This window comes from Coptis chinensis, unplaced genomic scaffold (genome assembly GCF_015680905.1).
Source record: "Coptis chinensis isolate HL-2020 unplaced genomic scaffold, ASM1568090v1 utg579_pilon_pilon, whole genome shotgun sequence".
Taxonomy (NCBI): Eukaryota; Viridiplantae; Streptophyta; class Magnoliopsida; order Ranunculales; family Ranunculaceae; genus Coptis; species Coptis chinensis.
In genome coordinates this window covers 114,680-138,690 of record NW_028238168.1, presented here as the reverse complement: position 1 = coordinate 138,690, position 24,011 = coordinate 114,680, and the positions used below count along the sequence as shown (strand labels likewise).

The window sequence follows — 24,011 nt, the reverse complement described above, 5'->3', positions numbered from 1 at the left end:
TCAGATATTAGATGAGGGGGACTCTATCCTATCTGATATTAGATGAGTATAGGACTCTATCCTATCAGATATTAGATGAGTAGAGTATATGACTCTATTCTATCAGATATTAGATGAGTATAAGACTCTATCCTATCCAATATTGAGGAGGTGGAAACCTTTATAAATAGACCCCCCACCTCTTACATATTAATCATCCGAACAACAAAAAAGCTCTCTCCTTTACAAATGACCTCCAACATTTTTAAAAGTAGAAGCCCGGTAATTTGTGGAGATTCCATAGGTGGTATCCTCCCCAGCCATTAGCCGGGTTCTTGGTTCTTGGTTGGTGAAAAAAGGTTGGCTTTCCGTGGTTGGAACTTGGTTCTTGGTTCTTGGTTGGTGAAAAAAGGTTGCTTCCCGTGGTTGGAACTTGACTCCAGCAAAGTTAAGAAGAAGAAGATCTTGAGTGTGCCAAGAACATCTTCTCCTGTAGATCAAAGCTTGAATTTGTGGAGATTCCATAGATGGTATCCTCCCTAGCCATTGTCGGTTCTTGGTTCTTGGTTAGTGAAAAAAAGGTTCCCGATTCGTGGTCCCGTTTCGTGGTTGGAACTTGACTCAAAGAAAGTTAAGAAAGAAGAAGATCTTGAGTGTGCCAAGAACATTTTCTCCGTAGATCAAAGCTTTGAACTTTAAATTGAAAGTCGTGACCAAGGTCACGATCTTCATTTCATTTATTTATTTTATGCATGTGGTATAACGTAATTGTATATATCGTAGGAATCATGCATGAGATATCGATAAAATCCAACAGAGCTCATTGAAATTTTCTCAACTCACTGCATTACGGTCCTCGGAGGACTAAGAATTATAATTGCACAGGGAAACCGTCTAGACTGAGTCCAAAACGATGTGGCTATGTCGTTTGAGATTTAGACTTAGAAAAAAATAGTCACACCGTTTGGACTTAGAAAAATTCCCAACGATATGGCCACACCGTTGTGGCCATGTCTTTTGGGATTTGGACTTTGAAAAAAATATGAAGTTCTATTTTTTGGGCTCTTGACCGGTGTGGCCGGGTCGTTTAAGTTTGGGGTTTCAAATTCAATTTTTTGAAACCAATGACATATTTGTAATAATTGTTTTTTTTTAGATTTTTTGAAACCAATAACACACTTGTAATAATTGTTTTTTTTTTTGAATTTGCCCAACACAAATTGGGGTCCCGCAGTAATAGGACCCTAGACAAATTACAACATGTCAAATACTTTAAAACAATGTATTAGATTCTATCTCAAACAAATTTAATATATGGATCGGAGGAATCAAATATGTCGTTTGAGCACTTCCAATGCAAGCATCATTAATCAGCAACTTGTTATCTCCACATAGGACTATTTTCTCTCATTGCTACATTGATGGTAAAAAGCTATAAGGAGTTGCCTAATGCTAAGGTGACTTTAAACTTCTGACGGAATGTTTCATTTCGTTTAAATGTAAAAAACAAACAAATATCGAAAAAACGGGTAGATGGAATGAAACATCCCGTCCGAACTAAAAAAAAAAAAAAATCGAAACAACACGTGGGACCATTCCGTCAAGAAAAAAAAAAAAAAACACACGAGACGGAATAAATGCAAGTTGCTATTTCTCCTCAAAGGCTCAAAACTGTTTGGCATTGGGAATGTTCTTCCCAATGCAAGTGACTATAAGGGAAAATTAAGAGTTTTCACTTTTGAATACTAAAAAACCCTTGCCCAATGCAAGGGTAACAAAGTCGGTGACTTGTAACTAATTAAGTCACAACAAGGGTAGCACTTGCCCACTTGCCATTGAGATTTTCACTGAGTTGTGAGCTTTGGACGGAATGTTTTATTCTGTCGTGTGTGTGTGTGTTTTTTTTTTAAATTTTATTCAGATTTTTAATTTTTTTTAATTTTTCAGTTTTTTTTTTAATTTTGGACGGGATGTATGCTCTGAAGGCATAATGAAGTTGGTGCTTGGATTGTGTGAGTTGGCATTTGTTTGGTTGTGTCCTTGTGGGGGAACAAGCACGCGGTCTGTTTGAACTCCCGGATCACGTGATCTAATATAATAAGTTTAGGAAAGGCAAGTCAATTATTTTCAACAGGCTAAACGAGCAGCCGATTAAATAATCCCGGTTGTATACTTGTATTTAAGTAGTTGCCTCAACAACACTCTGAAACACCTACTACTTTCTCTCTTCTCCATATAAAACCCTAACTCTCTTTCCTTCCATCTCTCGATCAACTTTTCTTCTATGCCTTCTTCAAACTTGTATGTTTTTTTATTCTTCACTGTTTAATGTTATTTCTTGCCTTCTTTAGGGTTTGCAAACTGTACATTGTCGCGGATTTAACAAACTATTACTTTAATGTTATTTCTTATACTATCTTCCTTTTAGGGACGTTACTTTCCATTTTATTTTCTTAATGATTTTACGTTGCTTATTTTCACAGGTAGTAAGATGAGCCCTGAACTTCTTAGTTTAAACATTCCACCAGAGGAAGGTATTAAATTCTCTCTTCATTTATATGTTGGTCCCTTTTCTGTAACTGTAAACATGATTATGCCACCACACAATTAATCGTTGTTTTTATGTTGGTGCCTTTTTATTTTTATCTCTTCATTTATATGTTGGTCTTATTTTTGAAACCGACATACAAATATTCTCTAATGATGCTAACACGTGTCATTTTTGTAGAGATAAGGCTGATGAAAGACACAAAACTTATAAGTCATGTTCGATACGTAAATTCTCCAATCAAACTGTAAGCAAAAGGATTTGATTGTATTATTAGTATTTTTTTCCTGTGCTTGTGTGGATTGGGAACTATGGCTTACTTGTATTGATTGGAGCAATGTGAAAAGATTCGACACATTGGCCGTAAACATTTGGGATGATTACGTGATGTTACTTTTATTCTTCTTGCAGCCCTTATTTGAACATATGTCGAATAAAAGCTGCTGCAACTTTTGACCTGCTGGGTTTATCTTTGTTTTATTTGCATCCTGCTTTCAAGAATGACCATGAACAAAAGGAATGGATGACATTTACGCAGCACCTTCAGAAGCATAACAGGGTAATTTTTTTTATCACTGTAGCACTGGATTTAATTCTAGCAAGATCATTTTTTTTGCAATCCGTAAAGCTCGGGTTTTCAACTTTCTAGCTGTTTGAGGAAAGAAAGCTTAATTGATTGCTATTAATACTAGTTTATGCTGTTCTAGTTTTTATGTTTTTATTTATATACATATTCAGAGTTCGGAATTTATACTTTAAGTTGGTTTTTACTTCAACGTTTTTTTGACGAGTTTTCATTTTTTTCGTGGTCATATTTGCTTAACCTGATCATTGTTTACAAATGACTGACTCATTTATATCTTTTGAAGGTTGCTCATGTGGTTGTTGAGGCATATGAGTTATACATACATCCTCCTGATCTGGGGACAGCGTTCATCGATGCAATTGTTCTATATAAAAGGAGAAACAAAGTTGATTCTGTCGGGAGGTTCCACAATTATAGATCGGGTGAGAATTAATCTCATTTGGTTGCATGTGCATGCTCTTTAATATAGCAGGAGAATAAAGCATGTTGTTTGATCTATTTCTTTCTCCCTTGTGTCACATAAATACTGGATAATTGAATCTGCAACAGTTTTTTTGGCTGTTTCTTTTGGAAAGTTCAGTAAAAAAAAATTCTAGATAACTTGCATAAATGTTATCATATAATCTACTTAAATATGGAAATTCTCTATTTGTTCGTGACAGGGTTAAACTACCCATATTGGACTTACTAAGATTTGTTATTTGGGAGCTGGTTGTAAGATTTTTAGAATGTTGGATAACTTTTGACCCCTGTGTTCACGTATAATTGTGAAATTTTCATTATTACATTTAAGTTACGTCGTTACGTAATTACCTTACTGTTTGAAAATGTTTTGTTGAAATATTTTCACATCCGACAAGAACATTTAGCCAGCTTGAGTCCATTTGTTTACATCTTTTGGTCTGCGCAAATACGTCATTGACTATACGTAGAAGTTCAGTAGTAGAATATCTTTTTGAGAGACAAGTAATGAAAGAGTTGCTTGGTGGATGTCCCAGTCTGTTCTCTGTTGCTTTAACAGTTAAATCGCAAGCTGAAGGCTGTCTTTGACATTGCCGAAGCAAACCCAAACCTGATTATTCAAATCTTACTTGTTGGTTTTCAATACCACTTAACACACCGTGTCTTGGTTTTCCTTTTGCTGAAGAGGCCATCGTGGAAGCATCAATTGCTTGCACTAATTCTGAAAGTTTGGATCCGATGGGGGTTGCCACTACAGCTTGTCCTATACCTTCTGAGGGAACCGGTGAGAGCCTGGATGACTCTGCTAGGAAAAGAGACTTTAAGACCCTCAATGCAAACCATACTACTGATCGTGTATGTGAACAGACAAGTGGGCATATCCATGGTTTCGAATCTAAAAAGGGTGTTACTTGCAAACCAAATGATTGTGTGGAGAAAAACTATGTACAAACAAACCCAAGCTACCTGAGAACTCTAGGTCAGACTCACTCTGGTTGGGTTTTTGGTGCAATTGCGGAGCTTGTTGACAATTCCAGGGATGCTAATGCAACTCAGTAAGTCATTACTCCCCCTTCCCGGATTGACTTATGACGGGTGTCAATGCGATATCTGGTCAGCTCATTTACAGTATTATTTTTTGTGGATGCTGCTGCACTACCTCAATTTATCTATTTTTATTTAATCAGATTGGATATTCTTATCGAGTTTGTAAAGAAAGATGGGAAAGAGATTCCTATGCTCTCAGTTATTGATGATGGTGATGGCATGTCGCATCAGGAGATTGTGAGAATGCTCTCTTTTGGTTGCAAGGCAGCTGATGTTAATGATCCAGCTCATATTGGACACTTTGGCATTGGGTTTAAGGTAATAGCCTGTTTGTATCAAATTTCATTTTTACGTTTTTGTGTTTTGTTTTGATTATTTTACTTGGTGCTTTATTGCAGTTCCCTTCTTCTTCTTATTATTTTTTCTAGAATAGAATTCTTCCTTTTTGAGCAATGTGAATGGGCTTGTTTGTTGTTACTTTGAGGTTACAGACTTTCATATCAAATGTTTAAAGACAAACTGATATAGTATATGGGTTAACATAGTTTTTATCAATATGTCATTATTAACAATAGAAAAACAAGTCGCACCGAAGTGTATTTTTATTGGTTCACTGGTGATATAAAAACGCTCTGATATGGTATAACAATAACAATATTACTTACATATAATAAAGACATCATACATAGAAGCAAATTAAGGATGTTGTCAATTACTAAGAATGCATCTATTAGACGCACTAGCAGGGATTGAAATGAGAACAAAGCTGTTTGATATGTTTCCATGGATGGCCCTCATGTCATTCAATTGACTCCTATTTCATCAGGACCAGCAGGTGTCCATGGGATGTAGCAATTCTCTTGGTTTAGTTATTGTTTTTTTCATTAGTACAATTATATTTAGTGGTACTGCTGCTGAATTGTTTCGGACTAAGCATCACAATATTGAGGCATTGTTTCGTGGTAATGGAGTATTTCATTATTCTTCCTCCTTTCTCGTTGAACTGTATTTGGTTTCTTTTAGTGAATCTCATCTCCATGATATGCACATTCCTGATTGTGATTATCAGACTGGATCCATGAAAATCGGAAGGGATGCCATTGTTCTTACCCAGACTGCCAAATCGAGATCTATAGGTTTCCTGTCACAATCATTAAATGAAGGCAAAGATGTAAGTTATCACCAGTTTCTTATGTTTGTTTTCCTTGTTTTGCTTTATCTAATTAATTGATATGACTGCAGATTCTGGAAATTCCAATTGTAAGCTATGCTAGGCAGGGCCTTACGATGGAATTTGACTTAAGCGTTCATACACCAGCCTCAGCTAAATATAATCTGAGAATTATAAAGGAATTTTCACCTTTTGATGAGTAATTCATTGCGACACTATTACTCTTAGAGGGGTTGGGACACAAATATACATATGGAATTTGGATGAATGGGGGTCGGATTACTGTTTGGACTGGCAGTATGGAAAGGATACTTTGCCTGAAGGTGACATTTTTATTCGGTCTAGAAGGATCAGGATGCGTCCCGGTCAGATCAGCCAGAAGGTTGGTAATTATCACATTCTATTTGAAGTCTGAAACATTTCTGTAGGAAGAAGGTTTTGTAGTTTTCTTTAAGTTGCAAATCAACTTATTATACCGCAGATAGTTTATTATCTTACTCTACTGCTTTTAGTTTATATGGGTTGATATTTTTTTTAGTTATTACTTTTGCAATTAGTATTTGTTATTTCAGTCTTTCCTTTTTTTCTTATAGGTCCCTTTGGACTATTCCCTCCGATCCTACTTAGAAGTTATCTTTTTGGATCCTCGATTGAAGATCAAGGTTCAAGGGTCACTGGTAACTTCATAGTCCATATTGTTAATGTTATTGTTCACTTTCTGGTTGCATTTCGTATAACTTGTTTCATTGATTGATGGATGACTTCTTTTTAGGTCAAAAGTTGCCCATTGGCAAAATCTTTGAATAAGACGGCTATTAGAAAAGGTCATATCCTGGGAAAACCTGTTCAGCTCATTCTTGGTCGTTCTCAAGTAGAATGGGAAAGGATGAATAGTGGAATATTTTTGTATTGGCATGGCCGACTGATTGAGGTGAGCTGTTTTCAATTGCTTCTTATGGTTATAATTCTTTTTGGTCTGGTTTGTATTAAGCGAAATGTTGCAGAGTAATTTGAAGCTAGTAAGTTACTACAACACACACAATGTTGTGAAAGGGGTTTGGTTATTGTGTGAAAGTAGTAAACTTTGCGTCAATTAAGTAGTGTTGTGCCTATCTACCACACAGACCTAGAATTCGAAGGTATTATATGTTACATCCAATAATTTTATAGAAAATTATAGAAAAAACTTCTAAACGGGGAGACAGTAGAGCAATACACCATACATTTAATAGAAGAGATAAAATGTTTTTTTTCATATGATTTTAAATGCTAACTTTTACTCCACATTTGTTGTATGATGTCATTGTTTAGTAGAACGTAACATAGATTTCACTTTTCAGGTGTTTCACTTTTTAGTTGGTTTGTACATATTTAGAGGTCAATTAAATGCAACTTTGCTGTTCTTCCTAAATCTCTCTCTCTCTGTGTGTCTTTTCCCTGGTTACAATTGTCCTTTGAGTTGATTGATCTCTTTCACCATGTTAAACTGTGGGCAATCAGTATCATGCAAAATGTGGAACAAGTCTATCTGGCTATCTGTTAGATCAATAATTTTATTGAGTTTTAGTTACTATACTTATTATTGTTAGTGTTATTACTAATTTAATAATTTTCCTTCTTCTTCTTGTTATCCTATTTCTTTCTTTGTTAATTAACCCCTCTTTACCTTTACAGGCTTACAAGAGAGTAGGTGGCATGATTCATAATGCTGACATGGGCCGTGGCGTAATTGGTGTTGTTGATGTTACAGAATTAATGGTAGGATCTCTTTTGCAGTGGCATGACTGAGATTTTGTGTCCAGCTTGGCACTAATTTTCCTTGTTCTGAGGCACTGAAATCCATTTCAGTCATTTCTTTTAGAGGATTACGTGGCATTTTGTTGGGCACTCATCTTGGTTGGACTAAAATTTAGCATGTCTGGATCTCTCGTTATACTACATCGTAGATGAAAATGTCTTGAACCCAATGATCTATTCTAGTATGATCAGGCCAATCTTTAGTTTCTAATAATGGAACACAATCTGATTGCATAACTGACTGTAGACGTAGACCTTTTCTGTAACTTCAATAGGACGAAATTGTAAAAATTGGAAAGTTCAGAATCTTGATATCCGACTCATGAGAATGCATAGAATGTGGCTTTTTAAGTCTCTCTCTCCGCTCCCCACATTATTAGATCACTTTCATGAGTCAACGTTAGCTTCAATATTACAAGATTAATCAGAAATTCAGAATATTGATATATCTTAACGACACATTAGATTGTCTGTGGTGCGGCTATTCAAAGGCCTCTCTTCTCTCTCTCTCTCTACCGAGATTTTAATTTTGGAACCATGATTTTCTGAATTTTGGGAAGTTGCATTTGTGGTGCAGACTTATTAGTGCAGTTATATTGTCCTAACAACAGAAAACTTGTGTTAATTTCATAGTTGCATCATTATAAGAAAAACAATGTTGGTATGATGTTTTTATAATAGCTCACAATGTGAGTGTTTATTTGATTTGGTGGCTTAATAGTGTTAGTATGTATGTTAATAACCAAGTTCACAGCACAACTTACAATAGAAACCACTGCTACTTAGGAGTGTAGGCAACAAATTCTTTGTATAACTTTGTCCTTCATGTTATTTGGGAATTATTAATAAGATTTATTATTGCCTTGATTTTGATAGTAAAAAATGTCATTTTGTTATGAGTCTTTTTGTGTACATTAAACCCTAATCTTTCTCATTTTTCTGTCCAGAATGGTGAGAAGCATGTGTTGGTACATAACAACAAACAGGGATTCCAAGACTGTGAAGTTTATGCTGAGTTGGAGGAGTGGTTGGGTCATCAAACAGACAAATATTGGGATGATAATTTTGATAGCCTTGAAGTGGTATTTCATTCTCTTAACTAAATGAGGTTAAATGTTTTTTCTTGGAATATTAGCTTTGAAAATTGCATTCATATGGGTAGTATGTTCCATTATACGCATGTCACTGATTTATAAATAAACAGTATTGTTCTGGCTTGTGCAACCTTCAAATGTAGTGGTAGTGGAGCTTCTTATGTACTATTTGTGTTACAATGTTTACCCAATAATTCAATACTCTGGTATATTTGTAGGCTTCGATGTTTTCCCCATTAAACATTACTTACATTAACTTAAAGTAATACTAGGATGACCATTATTGTGTGGTTTGAGAAATAAATAACACCCCTCTTCTTCCTATTTTGGATACTTTTACTATTGCTTACCGCCCTCACCATGAACAGCCCTCAATGAGTGAGACCAACTTCCACCATGTTCAGATTCACAATCAGTGTTATCTCACCCTCCGTCATTTTCTATCGTATCCCTTTATCTCTATCTGATGTAGAAGTGTCATCATATCTTGACTTAACTTAGAGCAAGATTTGAGAAAAGAGTTGACGCAATAATGTCGGGTGTTGTTTGATGTGTGCCTCTCTGCAAGAATATGTTGGCCCATTTGAAAGAGAGATGAATGTTTAATTGCATTTCTTCAGATTATTTTCTCAAGAATTTCTATTACAGGCGTGATTTACATTTATGCTTTATCAGTGACCGTTGACTAGGTTTCTATTGGTACATATTTTAAAAAAAAATGGTTTTGCACACTGAAATTCTATGTTGTTTAATGGTTTGGAACACCTATTATACTTTGTATTTTAAAAAGCAAAAAGTACTACGTATCCTACTGACTAACTTATTGATGTTACAGAAAAAGAGTAATGCACGATACATACCTGATCACGAGTGGGTGCAATGTGATAAATGTAGAAAATGGAGAATCTTGAGCTCTGGTTATGACAGCAAAGACTTACCCCCGAAATGGTATGTGTTCTCACATACTTCTTTATTGAAACTTGGAGCACTATACCTCTGAATATGTATTCTTGTGTAACAAAGTTACTTTCACTGTTGGTATATGTTTTACCAAAGCATGGTGTGGTTGCTCATATACAGTTTTCATTTTTGTAAATTTTGTGTTGTGAACTCGTAGCTGTTTTTTTAGGTGTGTGTGTGTGTGGGGGGGGGGGGGGGGTGGTGGTAAGGATGTCTTTCGTATTTTGTGACAAGTTATTCTGGTTCTCCACTATGTTGCCTTTGAAGTATAGCACTCTTAGAATCCCAATGTTTTAACTTTCTTGTCATGCATAATATTGTGTTGATGTTGTGCACTTTCCCTAATAAGTATTCAATGTAGCTGTATGGGTTGTGTATATCCGCTAGAAGCAACTTGGTGGCATGAGTCCACTATTGGTTAAATGTGCATATCTCCATTGATCAAGAAAATTAATAATAACTTCAATTTTGAATATCTTATAGACAGTATAAATATTATACCTCTATTATGTTGTTATCATCGTCACTGAAATAAATTGCGACTTTGTACTACTGTTGAGTCAATATTTCCTTTCCTAGTTGATGCATATGTTTTTACTTTTTCTTAGTACTGCTGCCGGCTGGTAAGCTTGTCCTTGCACACTCGTTTATGAAATGTCAACTTTGTTGGTGTACATCTCTGATGATGCTGCTTCTTAAACTCGTGTGTGTGTGTGTGTGTGTGTCATTGCTTTTCTAATTTCCTGCATCTTTGACACTAATATCCATAGTAATTAACTCTATTTCTTTCATTCTTCCTCTCCATATAGGTTCTGTTGTATGCCACCTTTCAGTGGACAGTGTAAAACTCCTGAGCAACAACTTCATCGTGGTGTGATCACTGTGGCGGCAAAGCGATCTGGATGTGATTTCAATCAGAAGCATGATTTAAGTGAAGAAGTCCGAAGAGAAGGAACTACCGAGCAAGCATTGAATGGTAAAGGCATCAGGGTTTCTTCTTTCCTTCCTGTTTTTGAACGGAATAAGGCCTGATACTTGGCTAAGTTATGACCTTAAACTATCTTAGGAAAATTTTGGATGCCGCTATATTTTCAGAGGGCACTTGTCCAATGAACCATAAATGAAAATGTATGTGATCCAAACTTCCCTCTTGAACCCATACGTGGATTCGTATGCAACGATTCTTCATCCATTTGGTAATAATGCCACTCATGGATGAGAATGATAAAGTCCTATTCCAAGTGTCTTTGGCAAGTCCTTGGCGTAGAAGTGTGTCCAGATTTACTGTAAGAGAAAACCATGTTCTAATCAAATTTTATTCTCCCCAGATGATAGTGACTGTTCTATCCAAACACAAGATAAAGATTTCGGCCCAGCATGCAAGAGGATGAGAAGAGGTTCAAGTAAAAATGATTAGTGGTCTCTCCGGAGTTTGTAGAAGGGGTTCAGTGTAAATTTGTCAATTGTTGTTGTGTAAATTTGCCAATTACTGCTGTGTAAATCTGTCAATTTTCATGTATGTACAGTTATATGGTCACTTTTGATGTAGTCGTATTAACTTGAAACTGTTGTCATCCGAGGCTCAATTGTGGCTGTTTGTGGTTTTGGCCAAGAACAATCTGTGTTGGTTGGGTAATTGGGGATTGTGAAATAGGGGACAAAAACACATACTTTTTCTGCTGATCCACTCTTTCTAAATTTTGGGCAGTCCTTAGAAATAGAGTTATTATGAGCCAGCAAGATGACAGGATTATGTTTACGACCAAGGTAGAAACTTTTTGATCTTGTGTGCGCGCTTTAGAAATCACCCGTCCAAAATTTTGATGTATTTTGGTTCTTCGTTTTTTTAAAAAAAGGTCTGCATGTATTCAATCCAACAACTATTTGAATTTTTTCGAACTCTTGAATGTTAGAAAATTGAAATTGGTTACATATCATAATTCTGAATCCAAATTACAATGATCAGTCATGCATTCGTTGTATTTTAAAACGTGAAAAGTCACAGTATCATAAGAATATAAGACGCTTAAGATTAAAAAAAACAAGAAATAGACTATTACAATTTTCTTCCACTATGGAGGTACTGGTCATACTACTATAGATAATTAGATACTACACAGTACACACTACAGTATACTATAGTAAGTGTTATTTTGACGAACATTGTCCTTTTCAGATTGAATTCTTTGTCATTTTAGTATATATTGAAAATGTAATGCCAAATACTAGATGACAAACCTTCTCTAAATATAGTTGATTCACGAAATTGATTCTAATTAAATTGGGACTGGCTTTGCTTATACGGCAAAAAACTGTCTCTGTTTGATTGAATTACAGCTACTGCACCATTTTTTTTACTTTCAATTTTAGAAGTTTATTAACAAATGAAAATTCGGTAGTGCAATAATTGAAAGCTTTTGATTTTCCTTGTGATCTAGACAATATTTTGTTTAGAGCAAATCTAATGGGCTGCTATAATGAACTACTAAAAGGTGTCACATAGGCCCTTTAGCAGCCCCAGTTAAATTTGGCAGCCTAAATTCGAAAAACTTCAAGTCAAATGGGGACTTTTAGCAGTTATTAAGTTCGGAATACAGACGGTCTGTATGTTAAATTGCAACAAACGGCATAAACTCTGCCGTTTGTACACTCCAGACGCTATAACGCACAAATCTCTTCTTTTTAATTCACTTCTTCAATTCTTCAATTGCTCAATCCCTCACTCTTCTCCACTCCCAAAAACCAAAAACAAAAACAATTCACTTTTTCATTTCTCAATCCCTCACTACCAAAAACAAACTCGAAAAACTCCTCTTTACTTCTCACTCATTCATTCCTCAATCTCTATTTTTATGCTAAATACTCGTAAGTTTCACTCTCTTCTATTGAAATTCAATTTTTGTCCTTACAAGGCTTTTGTTCTAGCTCCTTCCGATCTGGATAACTCATGAAGTTATGACATAGTTATATATCAGGAAATGCATGTCGCCATACCTATACCTCATGTTGATCAAAGTTATTTTTCCAATCATGTCCCGAATTTTGACACTCTAGATGAGTTTAGTATTTTGTTTATATTTTGAAATTTGAATTATATTTGATTTATAGTTATGATTTTTCTTAAAGTTATTGATTTTTTTGTAGGCTACATTTAGAGAACGATATGCTGAGTCGCAACTAATGATGCATGGGATGCGCAATTCGTTTATGACTACAACCGACAAATACTATCATTAATTGGTGGCCGAGCACGATAGAGTCGCGGAGTTAGAAACGCAGATGCTATAACTGACATTGCGAGATTCATGACGAGCGAGTAAATCAAATAAGAGGCAAGCTAGTGAGGGTTCGAACGGAAATTAGTTTAGAATTTATTTTTATGTGTGTTTTGATTTACTTCAATAGATTTTATTTAGTTGAAAGAATTGAATCATATTTATTTAATGAATGAATTTTGTTTAGTTGAATGGATGTGTAGATTGTTGTCTCTATTGTACGAACGAAATGGAATAAAGTAGAGTGAGTTTGTATATGAAAAGAAGAATGAGATTTGTCAATTTTTGCGTATGGCAGGTACAGACGGCTCTGCCATATGTCTATTTAATTAAAACGGGATACGGACGACATATTTTTCTGCCGTCTATACATAAATAACCAACAGACGACATAAACTATGATATCCGTATTCCGAAACTTATTATGGCAGCTGCTAGCGAGGTCTTAACTTTGGCTAGATTTTTTATTCTTTCCAAATTTAAAATCCTTTTAACAGCTCCATTAGAAATTTATAGCCCATATACTCCCATTGGACCATTGGACTTGCTCTTAGAAAGCTCTAAAACAATGAAGATTTCACTTTTTCCGTAGCAAACGAGCTCAAAGAAAAAAAAAAGAAGCTCTGAGCCACAGACAGTCCGGTTGGAGTTAGTCCTAAAAAGCGGAACCAATGAAAGCATAAAGATTTCACATAAAAGTCAATGTACTGTAGCAGATTAGTCTATGGATTTTATTTAGATGAAAGAATTGAATCATATTTATTTAATGAATGAATTTTGTTTAGTTGAATGAATGTGTGGATTGTTGTCTCTATTGTATGAACGAAATGGATTGGAATGGATTGAAGTGGACTGAGTTTGTATATGAAAATAAAAATGAGATTTGTCAATTTTTGCGTCTGGCAGGTTTTGCGGTCTGTCTATTTAATTAAAACGAGAATACGGACGACATATTTTTCTGCCGTTTGTACATAAATAACCAACAGACGACATAAACTATGCTATCCATATTCCGAAACTTATTATGGCAGTTGCTAGCGAGGTCTTAACTTTGGGTATATTTTTTATTTTTTCCAAATTTAAAATCTTTTTAACAACCCCATTAGAAATTTATGATTTGGGTGTTATATTTGCATTTAGCAGCCCATATAATCCAAGTCCATTGGACTTGCTCTTAGAAATGGACTTGCTCTTAGAAAGCTCTAAAACAATCAAGATTTCACTTTTTCCCTAGCAAACGAGCTCTGAGCAAGAAAAACAAGAAGCTCTGAGCCACAGACAGTACGGTCGGAGTTAGTCCTAAAAAGCGGAACCAATGAAAGCATAAAGATTTCACATAAAAGTCAATGTACTGTAGCAGATTAGATACTAGTGAATGCCCGTGCCAGTCGGCACTCTAGACACATTGCTTTTGAACAACACTCCAAGAGAGACCATCTCTATGGTAGCATTGTATCGATGATATAACCATTTCCAACAGTTTTATACTTCATAATCATTTCATACGCATACTCAAGTGAGTTTAATTATTGCAATTCTATGCATTTCATTTCTCACAAACCAATAACTCATTACACATACTCTTATACATTCATTAATTTAATACATATCAGAATGAGAATGATGAAAATAAAGGGAGAGAGTCTTCAATTAAGAGCATCATCATTTTTTTTTAAAAAAAATAAAAAAATCCAGCAGAGTCTCCTTTGTATTTTCAACATTTCAAAAACCTAAATCCTGTCATAACCTGAAAATCAAACAATACAATTCTCATAGATCAACCATACCAAAATATATAACTTCATATTTATACATAACACAAATTACTTCTAAAACTAAAAGACAACTCATTAAACAGTAAAGAAGACTTTGCATAATTTTTTCACGGGGCTAATTCTAGTAACGAAAGGGAAAAATAAAATAAAATAAATACTCCACGCCCACTTATCGAGTTCCTCATTTCTCTCATTCTCCTCTCTATGCATACTGTTCACACCATTCTGCTACCATATGGATAAATCCGCCATGGAGCAAAGACTACAATCATGTCGCTGAAAAATTATGGCAATTTAACTTGGTACCGCAAAACAAACCACATACACATGATTTTTTAGACTTGATACATTTAGCATATTGTTTACAAAAGAGATGGTTCTCAAAATAAAATAATCTCTATTCTTATTTTTAAGTATCCACGCTATCATCAACAAAAAAAAAACTATCATAAAAACTTACATAGCATATATATGGATACAATATATTCTTTATTTTCTAAATCAATAAAAGTAACATTCTTTAATTTCTCACTTGCCTTTTTTCTCATTGGTATCGATGTCCTTAGAGAAGAACTTCGGGTATCGACATTTGTAGTACAATTTCTTGCATTAGGTGGAAGAAAAACCGATATTCTTTTGAAGAAGTACATCTGGACATGGCCACATAGAGTTGCCCATGACTGAAAACCGGTGTCCTCAAATCAATGCCAACATATTTCACTGACTGGCCTTGCGACTTATTAATTGTCATGGCATAAGCTAGTCGAACAGGGAATTGTCGTCTTGATAGTTTGAAAGGCAACTCTGCATTTGAGGGAGCCCAGAGATATTCTTGGGATGAGTACGGATTTCCGACTTTCTCTCCAGTCAAAATTTTGGCTTGAAGGACTTTACTCGCACATTGAAGCACCATAAGTCGTGTCCCATTGCAAAGCCCATCTTTAGGTGCTATGTTCCTGAGCAACATTATAGGGCATCCAGGTTTTAACTTGAGATTGAAAGGTGGTAAGCTAGAAGGGTCGAGGGAGTTCAGAAACTCGGTGGGATAGTGAGCCCCACTTGGATTATCAATATCATCTTCGATGATTTTATCTGCCGCCAAATACTCAAGCGCTTCACCAGGAAACAAATTCAGTGCAACCTCATTAATTGCACTCACATCATCATTACGGGCAGCAAGAATAGTGCGATCAGTTAAGAAATTTGGAGACGGTGTGTCCATAACATCCAATTGGGGATAGACAGAGAAGATGAGTTCTTGGATATTGGTACACTTGCGTATTCCATTCGGCAATTGTACGCATTCTTTGGGATTTGAACCAATCTAAATGAATCAAAGCAAAAAATGAATTCATTAGTTTCTAAAATAGTTCGTTTATATATGGAACTAATGGAGAAAAAAACATTCTAATTAGAAGGCATTAGTAGCACACCTCCAACAAAAATCGGGCGAATTCGACATTCTCGGACTCGCCATTTCAAGCCGCATGTTTCCGTACCAAGTGCAAAACTTCTAAATAACTCCAAAGGAAAGAGCGCCGTAGTGATGCACTAACAAATTGCTCTCTCTGGCCTAACGGTATAACAGGCAGTGTTTGTCGAAAATCACCACCAAGAACTGTAGTGATACCACCAAATATCTTCTTGTTTCCACAAATATCTTGAAGTGTTCTATCCACGTACCTCAACACAATTATCTATGTTGCATGGGCACCTCGTCCCAAACAATTAGTTTTGTTTCTTTAAATAGGTCAGCAAGGTCAGAATGTTTAGTGAAGCCGCAAAAAGTGGTATCCATCACATCAATTGGAATTTTAAATGTAGAATGAGCAGTGCGTCCACCAGACAATAATAGAGATGCAATTCCTGATGATGCCACCATGATGACAATAAGACCCGTCTTTGCGGCGTGCCTTTGCAATTGTATTATACAAAAAGTTTTTCCTGTACACGCAATTTGCTCCATTCAAAAAGAAAAGTTTGCCCTTGTCACCATAATTGAATCGATCCACAAAGAATATAAGCATGAAGTTGTTCGGCATTAAGACGACTCACATCAACTGCAGCCTCTTCTCCTATGCCTTCATGCTGAAGTTGGCGTTGCTCCCAAATGAGCCTATTGCCAACAATTTTGCTCCAATCCTCCTTTTGCTTTGGCATGGGCGGGAAATCTTCCAATGTCTTCCCAGATTCTAAAAGGATTTGTTCCACCAGATATAAGCCGTAATCTGTTATTTGCTCATCAGTTGGATCTGGGATGTCGTGCTTTGTTCGAAGCCAGTGTCCAAGATCATCACATATACTCGATGCAAATTTGCTCCAAAGTAGATCTGGTCGTAACGGATGACACTCTAAAAAGAATTACACAAAACAACCTCCGTAGTTGATATCCGGTTTTCATTATCGCGCCTCGTCTAGGCATTGTATCCACTCATCATCGGCTTCCAATAGCCCACGGGCAATACATGCTTCTTTGTATGTATGCATTACCGCGGTATCACCGACTTTATAAAGATATGCAAAGGAGGTAGGCCCTTTTACAACAGTAAGTAGCAAACGTAGATAAAACCTCTCCCCGGCATTGGGGCTTGCAAAATACATCCTACCAATGGAAGGTCCCTGAGTCCTAGGAGTCCACTCTTGAGAGTCTTTGTGGAAAACATAGTGTCGTGGAAACTCTTGATAGGTATATGCACGTGCATCTGGATCTTCAGCACAACGCTTAAAGAAAGCTGTCAGTGTTGAAGTTTGGTCTCTTGCTCGGGCAAGAATTGCATCCATGGGCTCTTTGCTATTGAAAACAACCCTATGCATACCTTCCAAATGAAGCGCCAATCGTTGGACACTTGGAAACTCTTTATGCATTGGATTTTGAAATAGATGCCATGGAAACTTCGTTGGTCCAATATACCTTGCATCGATATATTGTGAATCTCATCATTTGTTCTGCCGCCACCATCGTTGCTTTGTCATAACCTTTGTAGATGTACTTGTTAATATATTTAACAACTTTGACACGATGCACAAACTTCAACATTGATATGGCAAATCAAACATTTCGCCGGATATGCATTGGTAGGGAACAACATCTCCATTATCAACTTTAACCATTTTATTCTTCCTCTTCACAAAATATTTCTTGCCAGTGTCGCGCTTCGGTAAATGGAGTACCCTTTTTTATCCATAATTGTTTCCTCCACAAACTCTTTTGGATAGCTTTTAGTGCATCGACCATTTTCCATACATGAAGCACTCGGATCTCGATCACCACAGGGGCCATGAACCATGCACTTCTTCATTGTTTCAAACAATGCAGGGTGGGTGTCGGGGTCTGGGAATTCAGCACATACAAATTTATCAACTTGCTCACTGTTTGGATCTTGTCATCATGCGCCAAGAAATAAAAGGCAATGCATGTGTGGAAGACCGCTTCAAATTCAATGGTATAGACATATGCAACCACCGACCGAAGATATCATTCTTCAAGATTTCTTTCATAATTGCTTTTCGTTTCATTTCGAATACCCGTGCAACTATTTCAGGCCGCCGTGTGTCGAAGTTTGGTGTTCCTTGAGCGATCTTTAATTTCCGCCAATTAGGGTTTGCAGTCACCGTAAGAAAAATATCTGGGTGCTTATAGTGCCGGGTGATAGCCATTGAATCCTGAAAAATCTCGTACATGTGCCTTGGACTTCCAACATGCGAGGAAGGCAAAATGAACCGTTGGCCAATTTGATCAGGACTTAATCCCTCAAGTGCAACATCTGTCAAGCACTTGTACACATCCGAACGGATGGTGTCTTGATTTAGTCTAATGTATCGCAGACGGTTCTGTTCATATGCAGCCCAAGCATCAACCAAAAATTCATGCAACAATTTACACCCCAGCAAGATGGATGAGTACTCTGTGGGTCGTTCAAACAAACGGTAGGCGTAATACAATAATTGGGTGAGTCTTGCATTGCTTGGAGCATTTCTCTTGACGTCCCACAACTTTAAATCAGGTGACCAACCCAAATCCCCATAAGGAAACAGAAGAACATAATGCAAAGGCAAATAAGCGGGATGACATTCGCTTATCCGTTCCAACTCATGCCCTCCTCTCAAGCGAAGTACAATATCACGCATGGCATCAACCTTACTCCCATCTCCAGGCAATATCACTGCAATCTCATCAGTTGTCGGAAGGTTGTACCTTCGTCTATCCGAACGCGGATCATAGTGTAGATGGACCGGAACATTGTTATTCTCAGAAGCATTTTCAGTTAAAACCTCAAATGCTTGCTTATAGATATCACAAAACTTGTGGGTCTGCAGAAGAGTTTCTTGTACAGTTTTCAACACTTCCCTTGACAAATTCGGATTACGATTGTGGCGGTGATCCAAAGCAGCTAGGGGATCATAAATATAAAGTTGTGAAAACTTAGGTTCCATCCCCGGATCGAGGCAACAATGAACCGATTTGATGCCGCGAACTCTCCATGAACGATGAATGAGGTAGGACCCGCCCATGTAACACACGATCGTTAAATTTACAACCAAGGCTGGTAAAGGCATTACACACATTGTATTGCCGAATCGCTCCGCGGAATAATCTTGCACGCGTTTATTAGATCCTTGAATAAAGATTTAAGTCGGAGGCAAGTGGAGAAAGAAGCGGTAACTTAACTTTTCCTTGTAAAAAAGCAAGTTCCAAATAAAGGTCGATTGCGCCTTTGATTTCGATAAGCTGTTCATCTTTCCAATGAAGGGCGAACAAAATGGACAAAGAACATCCATCTTTCCCAAAAAGTGGCGATTTGGAACTGGAAGCGCATGGCCTCTATGAGGATTAAGAATTTCTTCTTCACTTTCGTCAAATCCGGTCATATCATGATCACTTTTTAAAAAAATAGACCTATGATATATCACGCTTTCACGGTATGTTGAAATTTAACATAAGAGTGAGAATTTAAGTACTTGACTTACATAGTGTTATCCTCACAACTTTGCATTGTTACATCTTTTTGTGAATGGAGGCTGGTTTTTCTGTGAGAGATATCATACATTGATGAAGAGGACCCAACTTCAGACGTTGACCTCGTCTTCTTAAAGGAATCTCAGGTAATCGGACATAACATCTTTTTCTCTCGTCTCCGATTTTGTTGTGCTATAGTCATTTGATCGTGATCTAGAGGCACTTGCATTTCCCTTTCTCAAGGCGCCAGGCAATGAGATCTCCGATTAGGAGGTGCAATAGATCTTTGGTTGGGAGGCACAACGGATAACATATTGGGAACCGCAATAGAACTTCGATTAGGAGGTATAACAGATAGCCTAGTGGGAACTGCAGTGTGGATCTTCGATTAGGAAGCACAATGAGATAGCCTATTGTGAGCTGCGATAAATTTTCGATTAGGAGGCACAACAGATAGCCTATTAGAGCTGCATTACATCTTCGATTAGGAGGCACAAAGATGGAGAAGGAGTAGATCTTCGATTATGAGGCACAAATGATGGAGAAGGAGTAGACCTTCGATTATGAAGCACATCGGATGGAGGAGTAGATCTTCGATTAGGAGGCACATATACCAGATTCGGGGGAGTAGCATATCTTCGATGGGGAGGCACATATATCGGATTGGGAGGCGTAATAGGATGTCGTGCTATGGAATTGACTGTGTGAATTAACGACTCCTTTCCCCTCTCTTTCATTTCTCCAGTTTGTGGTAATGAAGTCGCGACCTAAGATACTCCCGTTAATATGTTGATATAGTTATACTCGTAAATAACAAATAATCAATATAATAATAGATATGGAACTGGACAAATATATATATGTGTGTAGGTGTGTGTAAATCTATGTAAAAAAAAAAACCAATTTCGTTACTCGGGACTATGTTCAAGTGATATTTAAAAGTGGTTATGACACAAAGTGAAATCACATAATAGTATTTCATACTGTTGCAATTTGCTCTTGCACAGCCTGAATTCGCTCTTTCACCATGATTGCCTAGAAAAGAAATTATGCAGAAAGTTAAATGGTATCATAACTGAAATGATGGTTTAATAAGGAGAGTTTTAAGAACAAAAGCGGGTGAAATATTATACCTGGAATATTGGTTTAGGGGAGCTCTGACCAACTTCTGTGAAACTCAAGAGAAGCTCATGAATATCCTCCTGAACAAAAAATGGGATTTGAAATACTACAGTCCTTATTGTAAGCTATTGACTCCAATCCTCTCACTTGGAAGTAAAAAATAAATTTCAAATACTACCTAAAATAACATGAAGTAAAACAGTTTGCCAAATATCTAACGAAAGCAGCACCAATATCATACAATACATCATACAAAATAAAGCAGTCGTAAATAGGAAAATGGTATATGGAGATTGCAAAGCTGTTGTGAGAAGAAAAGTGATGGAAGGAGTACTCGGTTAAAGCTTTCCTGTTTCGCGCAAGTCTACAGGATGAGAAGAGGTTCAAGTAAAAATGATTAGTGGTCTCTCCGGAGTTTGTAGAAGGGGTTCAGTGTAAATTTGTCAATTGTTGTTGTGTAAATTTGCCAATTACTGCTGTGTAAATCTGTCAATTTTCATGTATGTACAGTTATATGGTCACTTTTGATGTAGTCGTATTAACTTGAAACTGTTGTCATCCGAGGCTCAATTGTGGCTGTTTGTGGTTTTGGCCAAGAGCAATCTGTGTTGGTTGGGTAATTGGGGATTGTGAAATAGGGGACAAAAACACATACTTTTTCTGCTGATCCACTCTTTCTAAATTTTGGGCAGTCCTTAGAAATAGAGTTATTATGAGCCAGCAAGATGACAGGATTATGTTTACGACCAAGGTAGAAACTTTTTGATCTTGTGTGCGCGCTTTAGAAATCACCCGTCCAAAATTTTGATGTATTTTGGTTCTTCGTTTTTTTAAAAAAAGGTCTGCATGTATTCAATCCAACAACTATTTGAATTTTTTCGAACTCTTGAATGTTAGAAAATTGAAATTGGTTACATATCATAATTCTGAATCCAAATTACAATGATCAGTCATGCATTCGTTGTATTTTAAAACGTGAAAAGTCACAGTATCATAAGAATATAAGACGCTTAAGATTAAAAAAAACAAGAAATAGACTATTACAATTTTCTTCCACTATGGAGGTACTGGTCATACTACTATAGATAATTAGATACTACACAGTACACACTACAGTATACTATAGTAAGTGTTATTTTGACGAACATTGTCCTTTTCAGATTGAATTCTTTGTCATTTTAGTATATATTGAAAATGTAATGCCAAATACTAGATGACAAACCTTCTCTAAATATAGTTGATTCACGAAATTGATTCTAATTAAATTGGGACTGGCTTTGCTTATACGGCAAAAAACTGTCTCTGTTTGATTGAATTACAGCTACTGCACCATTTTTTTTACTTTCAATTTTAGAAGTTTATTAACAAATGAAAATTCGGTAGTGCAATAATTGAAAGCTTTTGATTTTCCTTGTGATCTAGACAATATTTTGTTTAGAGCAAGTTTAATGGGGCTGCTATAATGAACTACTAAAAGGTGTTACATAGGTCCTTTAGCAGCCCCAATCAAATTTGGCAACCTAAATTCGAAAAACTTCAAGTCAAATGGGGATTTTTAACAGTTATTAAGTTCGGAATACGGACGACCGTCTATATGTTAAATTGCAACAAACGGCATAAACTCTGCCGTTTGTACACTCCAGACGCTATAACGCACAAATCTCTTCTTCTTAATTCACTTCTTCAATTCTTCAATTGCTCAATCCCTCACTCCTCTTCACTCCCAAAAACCAAAACAAAAAACAATTCACTTTTTCATTTCTCAATCCCTCACTACCAAAAACAAACTCGAAAAACTCATCTTTTCTTCTCACTCATTCATTCCTCAATCCCCGTTTTTGTGCTAAATACTCGTAAGTTTCACTCTCTTCTATTGAAATTATATTGAAATTCAATTTTTGTCCTTACGAGGTTTTTGTTCTAGCTCCTTCTGATCTGGATAACCCATGAAGTTATGACATAGTTATATATCAGGAAATGCATGTCGCCATACCTATACCTCATGTTGATCAAAGTTATCTTTCCAATCATGTCTCAGATTTTGACACTCTAGATGAGTTTAGTATTTTATTTATATTTTGAAATTTGAATTATATTTGATTTATAGTTATGATTTTTCTTAAAGTTATTGATTTTTTTGTAGGCTACATTTAGAGAACGATATGCTGAGTCGCAACTAATGATGCATGGGATGCGCAATTTGTTTATGACTACAACCGACAAATACTATCATTAATTGGTGGCCGAGCACGATAGAGTCGCGGAGTTAGAAACACAGATGCTATAACTGACATTGCGAGATTCATGACGAGTGAGTAAATCAAATAAGAGGCAAGCTAGTGAGGGTTCGAACGGAAATTAGTTTAGAATTTATTTTTATGTGTGTTTTGATTTACTTCAATAGATTTTATTTAGTTGAAAGAATTGAATCATATTTATTTAATGAATGAATTTTGTTTAGTTGAATGGATGTGTAGATTGTTGTCTCTATTGTACGAACGAAATGGAATAAAGTAGAGTGAGTTTGTATATGAAAAGAAGAATGAGATTTGTCAATTTTTGCGTATGGCAGGTACAAGCGTTTTAATTAAATGCCATATGTCTATTTAATAAAAAGGGGATCTGACAACATATTTTTTCGCCGTTTATACATAAATAACCAATGCACGCACATAAACTATGATATCCCAGATTCGAAACTTATTATGGCAGCTGCAAGCGAGGTCTTAACTTTGGCTAGATTTTTTTTATTCTTTCCAAATTTAAAATCCTTTTAACAGCTCCATTAGAAATTTATAGCCCATATACTCCCATTGGACCATTGGACTTGCTCTTAGAAAGCTCTAAAACAATGAAGATTTCACTTTTTCCGTAGCAAACGAGCTCAAAAAAAAAAAAAGAAGCTCTGAGCCACAGACAGTCCGGTTGGAGTTAGTCCTAAAAAGCGGAACCAATGAAAGCATAAAGATTTCACATAAAAGTCAATGTACTGTAGCAGATTAGATATGCTTAATCTTATTTTCAAAAAAAAGTTAACTGCCGAATCCGCTGAGTTCTTCTGGCAGTGGTTGTTGAGACTTGAGAAGAAAACTTGAAATAAACGTGAGAGAGAACCCAAGTGAAAATTGAAACCAAATGAAGAAATATATTATTATTTTATTCAATCAATATAAGCAATTAGAGAAAAAATAAATAAAAAAAGTCTATGGTTGATGGAGTTAATGCAAATTTCAAATTA

General features: G+C 36.2%; 1 protein-coding gene and 1 pseudogene across 2 annotated transcripts; one reads left to right on the top strand and one right to left on the bottom strand.

Moving 5' to 3' along the window:
* Positions 1 to 2,134: 2,134 nt before the first annotated feature.
* On the top strand, positions 2,135 to 11,262 carry LOC147473009 (uncharacterized; annotated as a pseudogene). The gene is made up of 16 exons (XR_015210613.1): positions 2,135 to 2,280; positions 2,463 to 2,513; positions 2,708 to 2,774; positions 2,939 to 3,086; positions 3,397 to 3,535; positions 4,261 to 4,630; positions 4,763 to 4,940; positions 5,692 to 5,793; positions 5,865 to 6,175; positions 6,387 to 6,470; positions 6,566 to 6,724; positions 7,468 to 7,551; positions 8,538 to 8,672; positions 9,520 to 9,632; positions 10,454 to 10,620; positions 10,973 to 11,262. The product of XR_015210613.1 is annotated as an uncharacterized LOC147473009 (transcript).
* Positions 11,263 to 15,256: 3,994 nt separating this feature from the next.
* Positions 15,257 to 17,559, bottom strand: LOC147473008 (uncharacterized). The gene is made up of 3 exons (XM_086587956.1): positions 17,196 to 17,559; positions 16,750 to 17,045; positions 15,257 to 16,018 (listed from the first exon to the last, which is right to left on the bottom strand). The coding sequence occupies exons 1-3, from the start codon at positions 17,557 to 17,559 to the stop codon at positions 15,257 to 15,259; spliced, it is 1,422 nt and encodes a 473-aa protein (XP_086444082.1).
* Between the last annotated feature and the right edge of the window lie 6,452 nt (positions 17,560 to 24,011).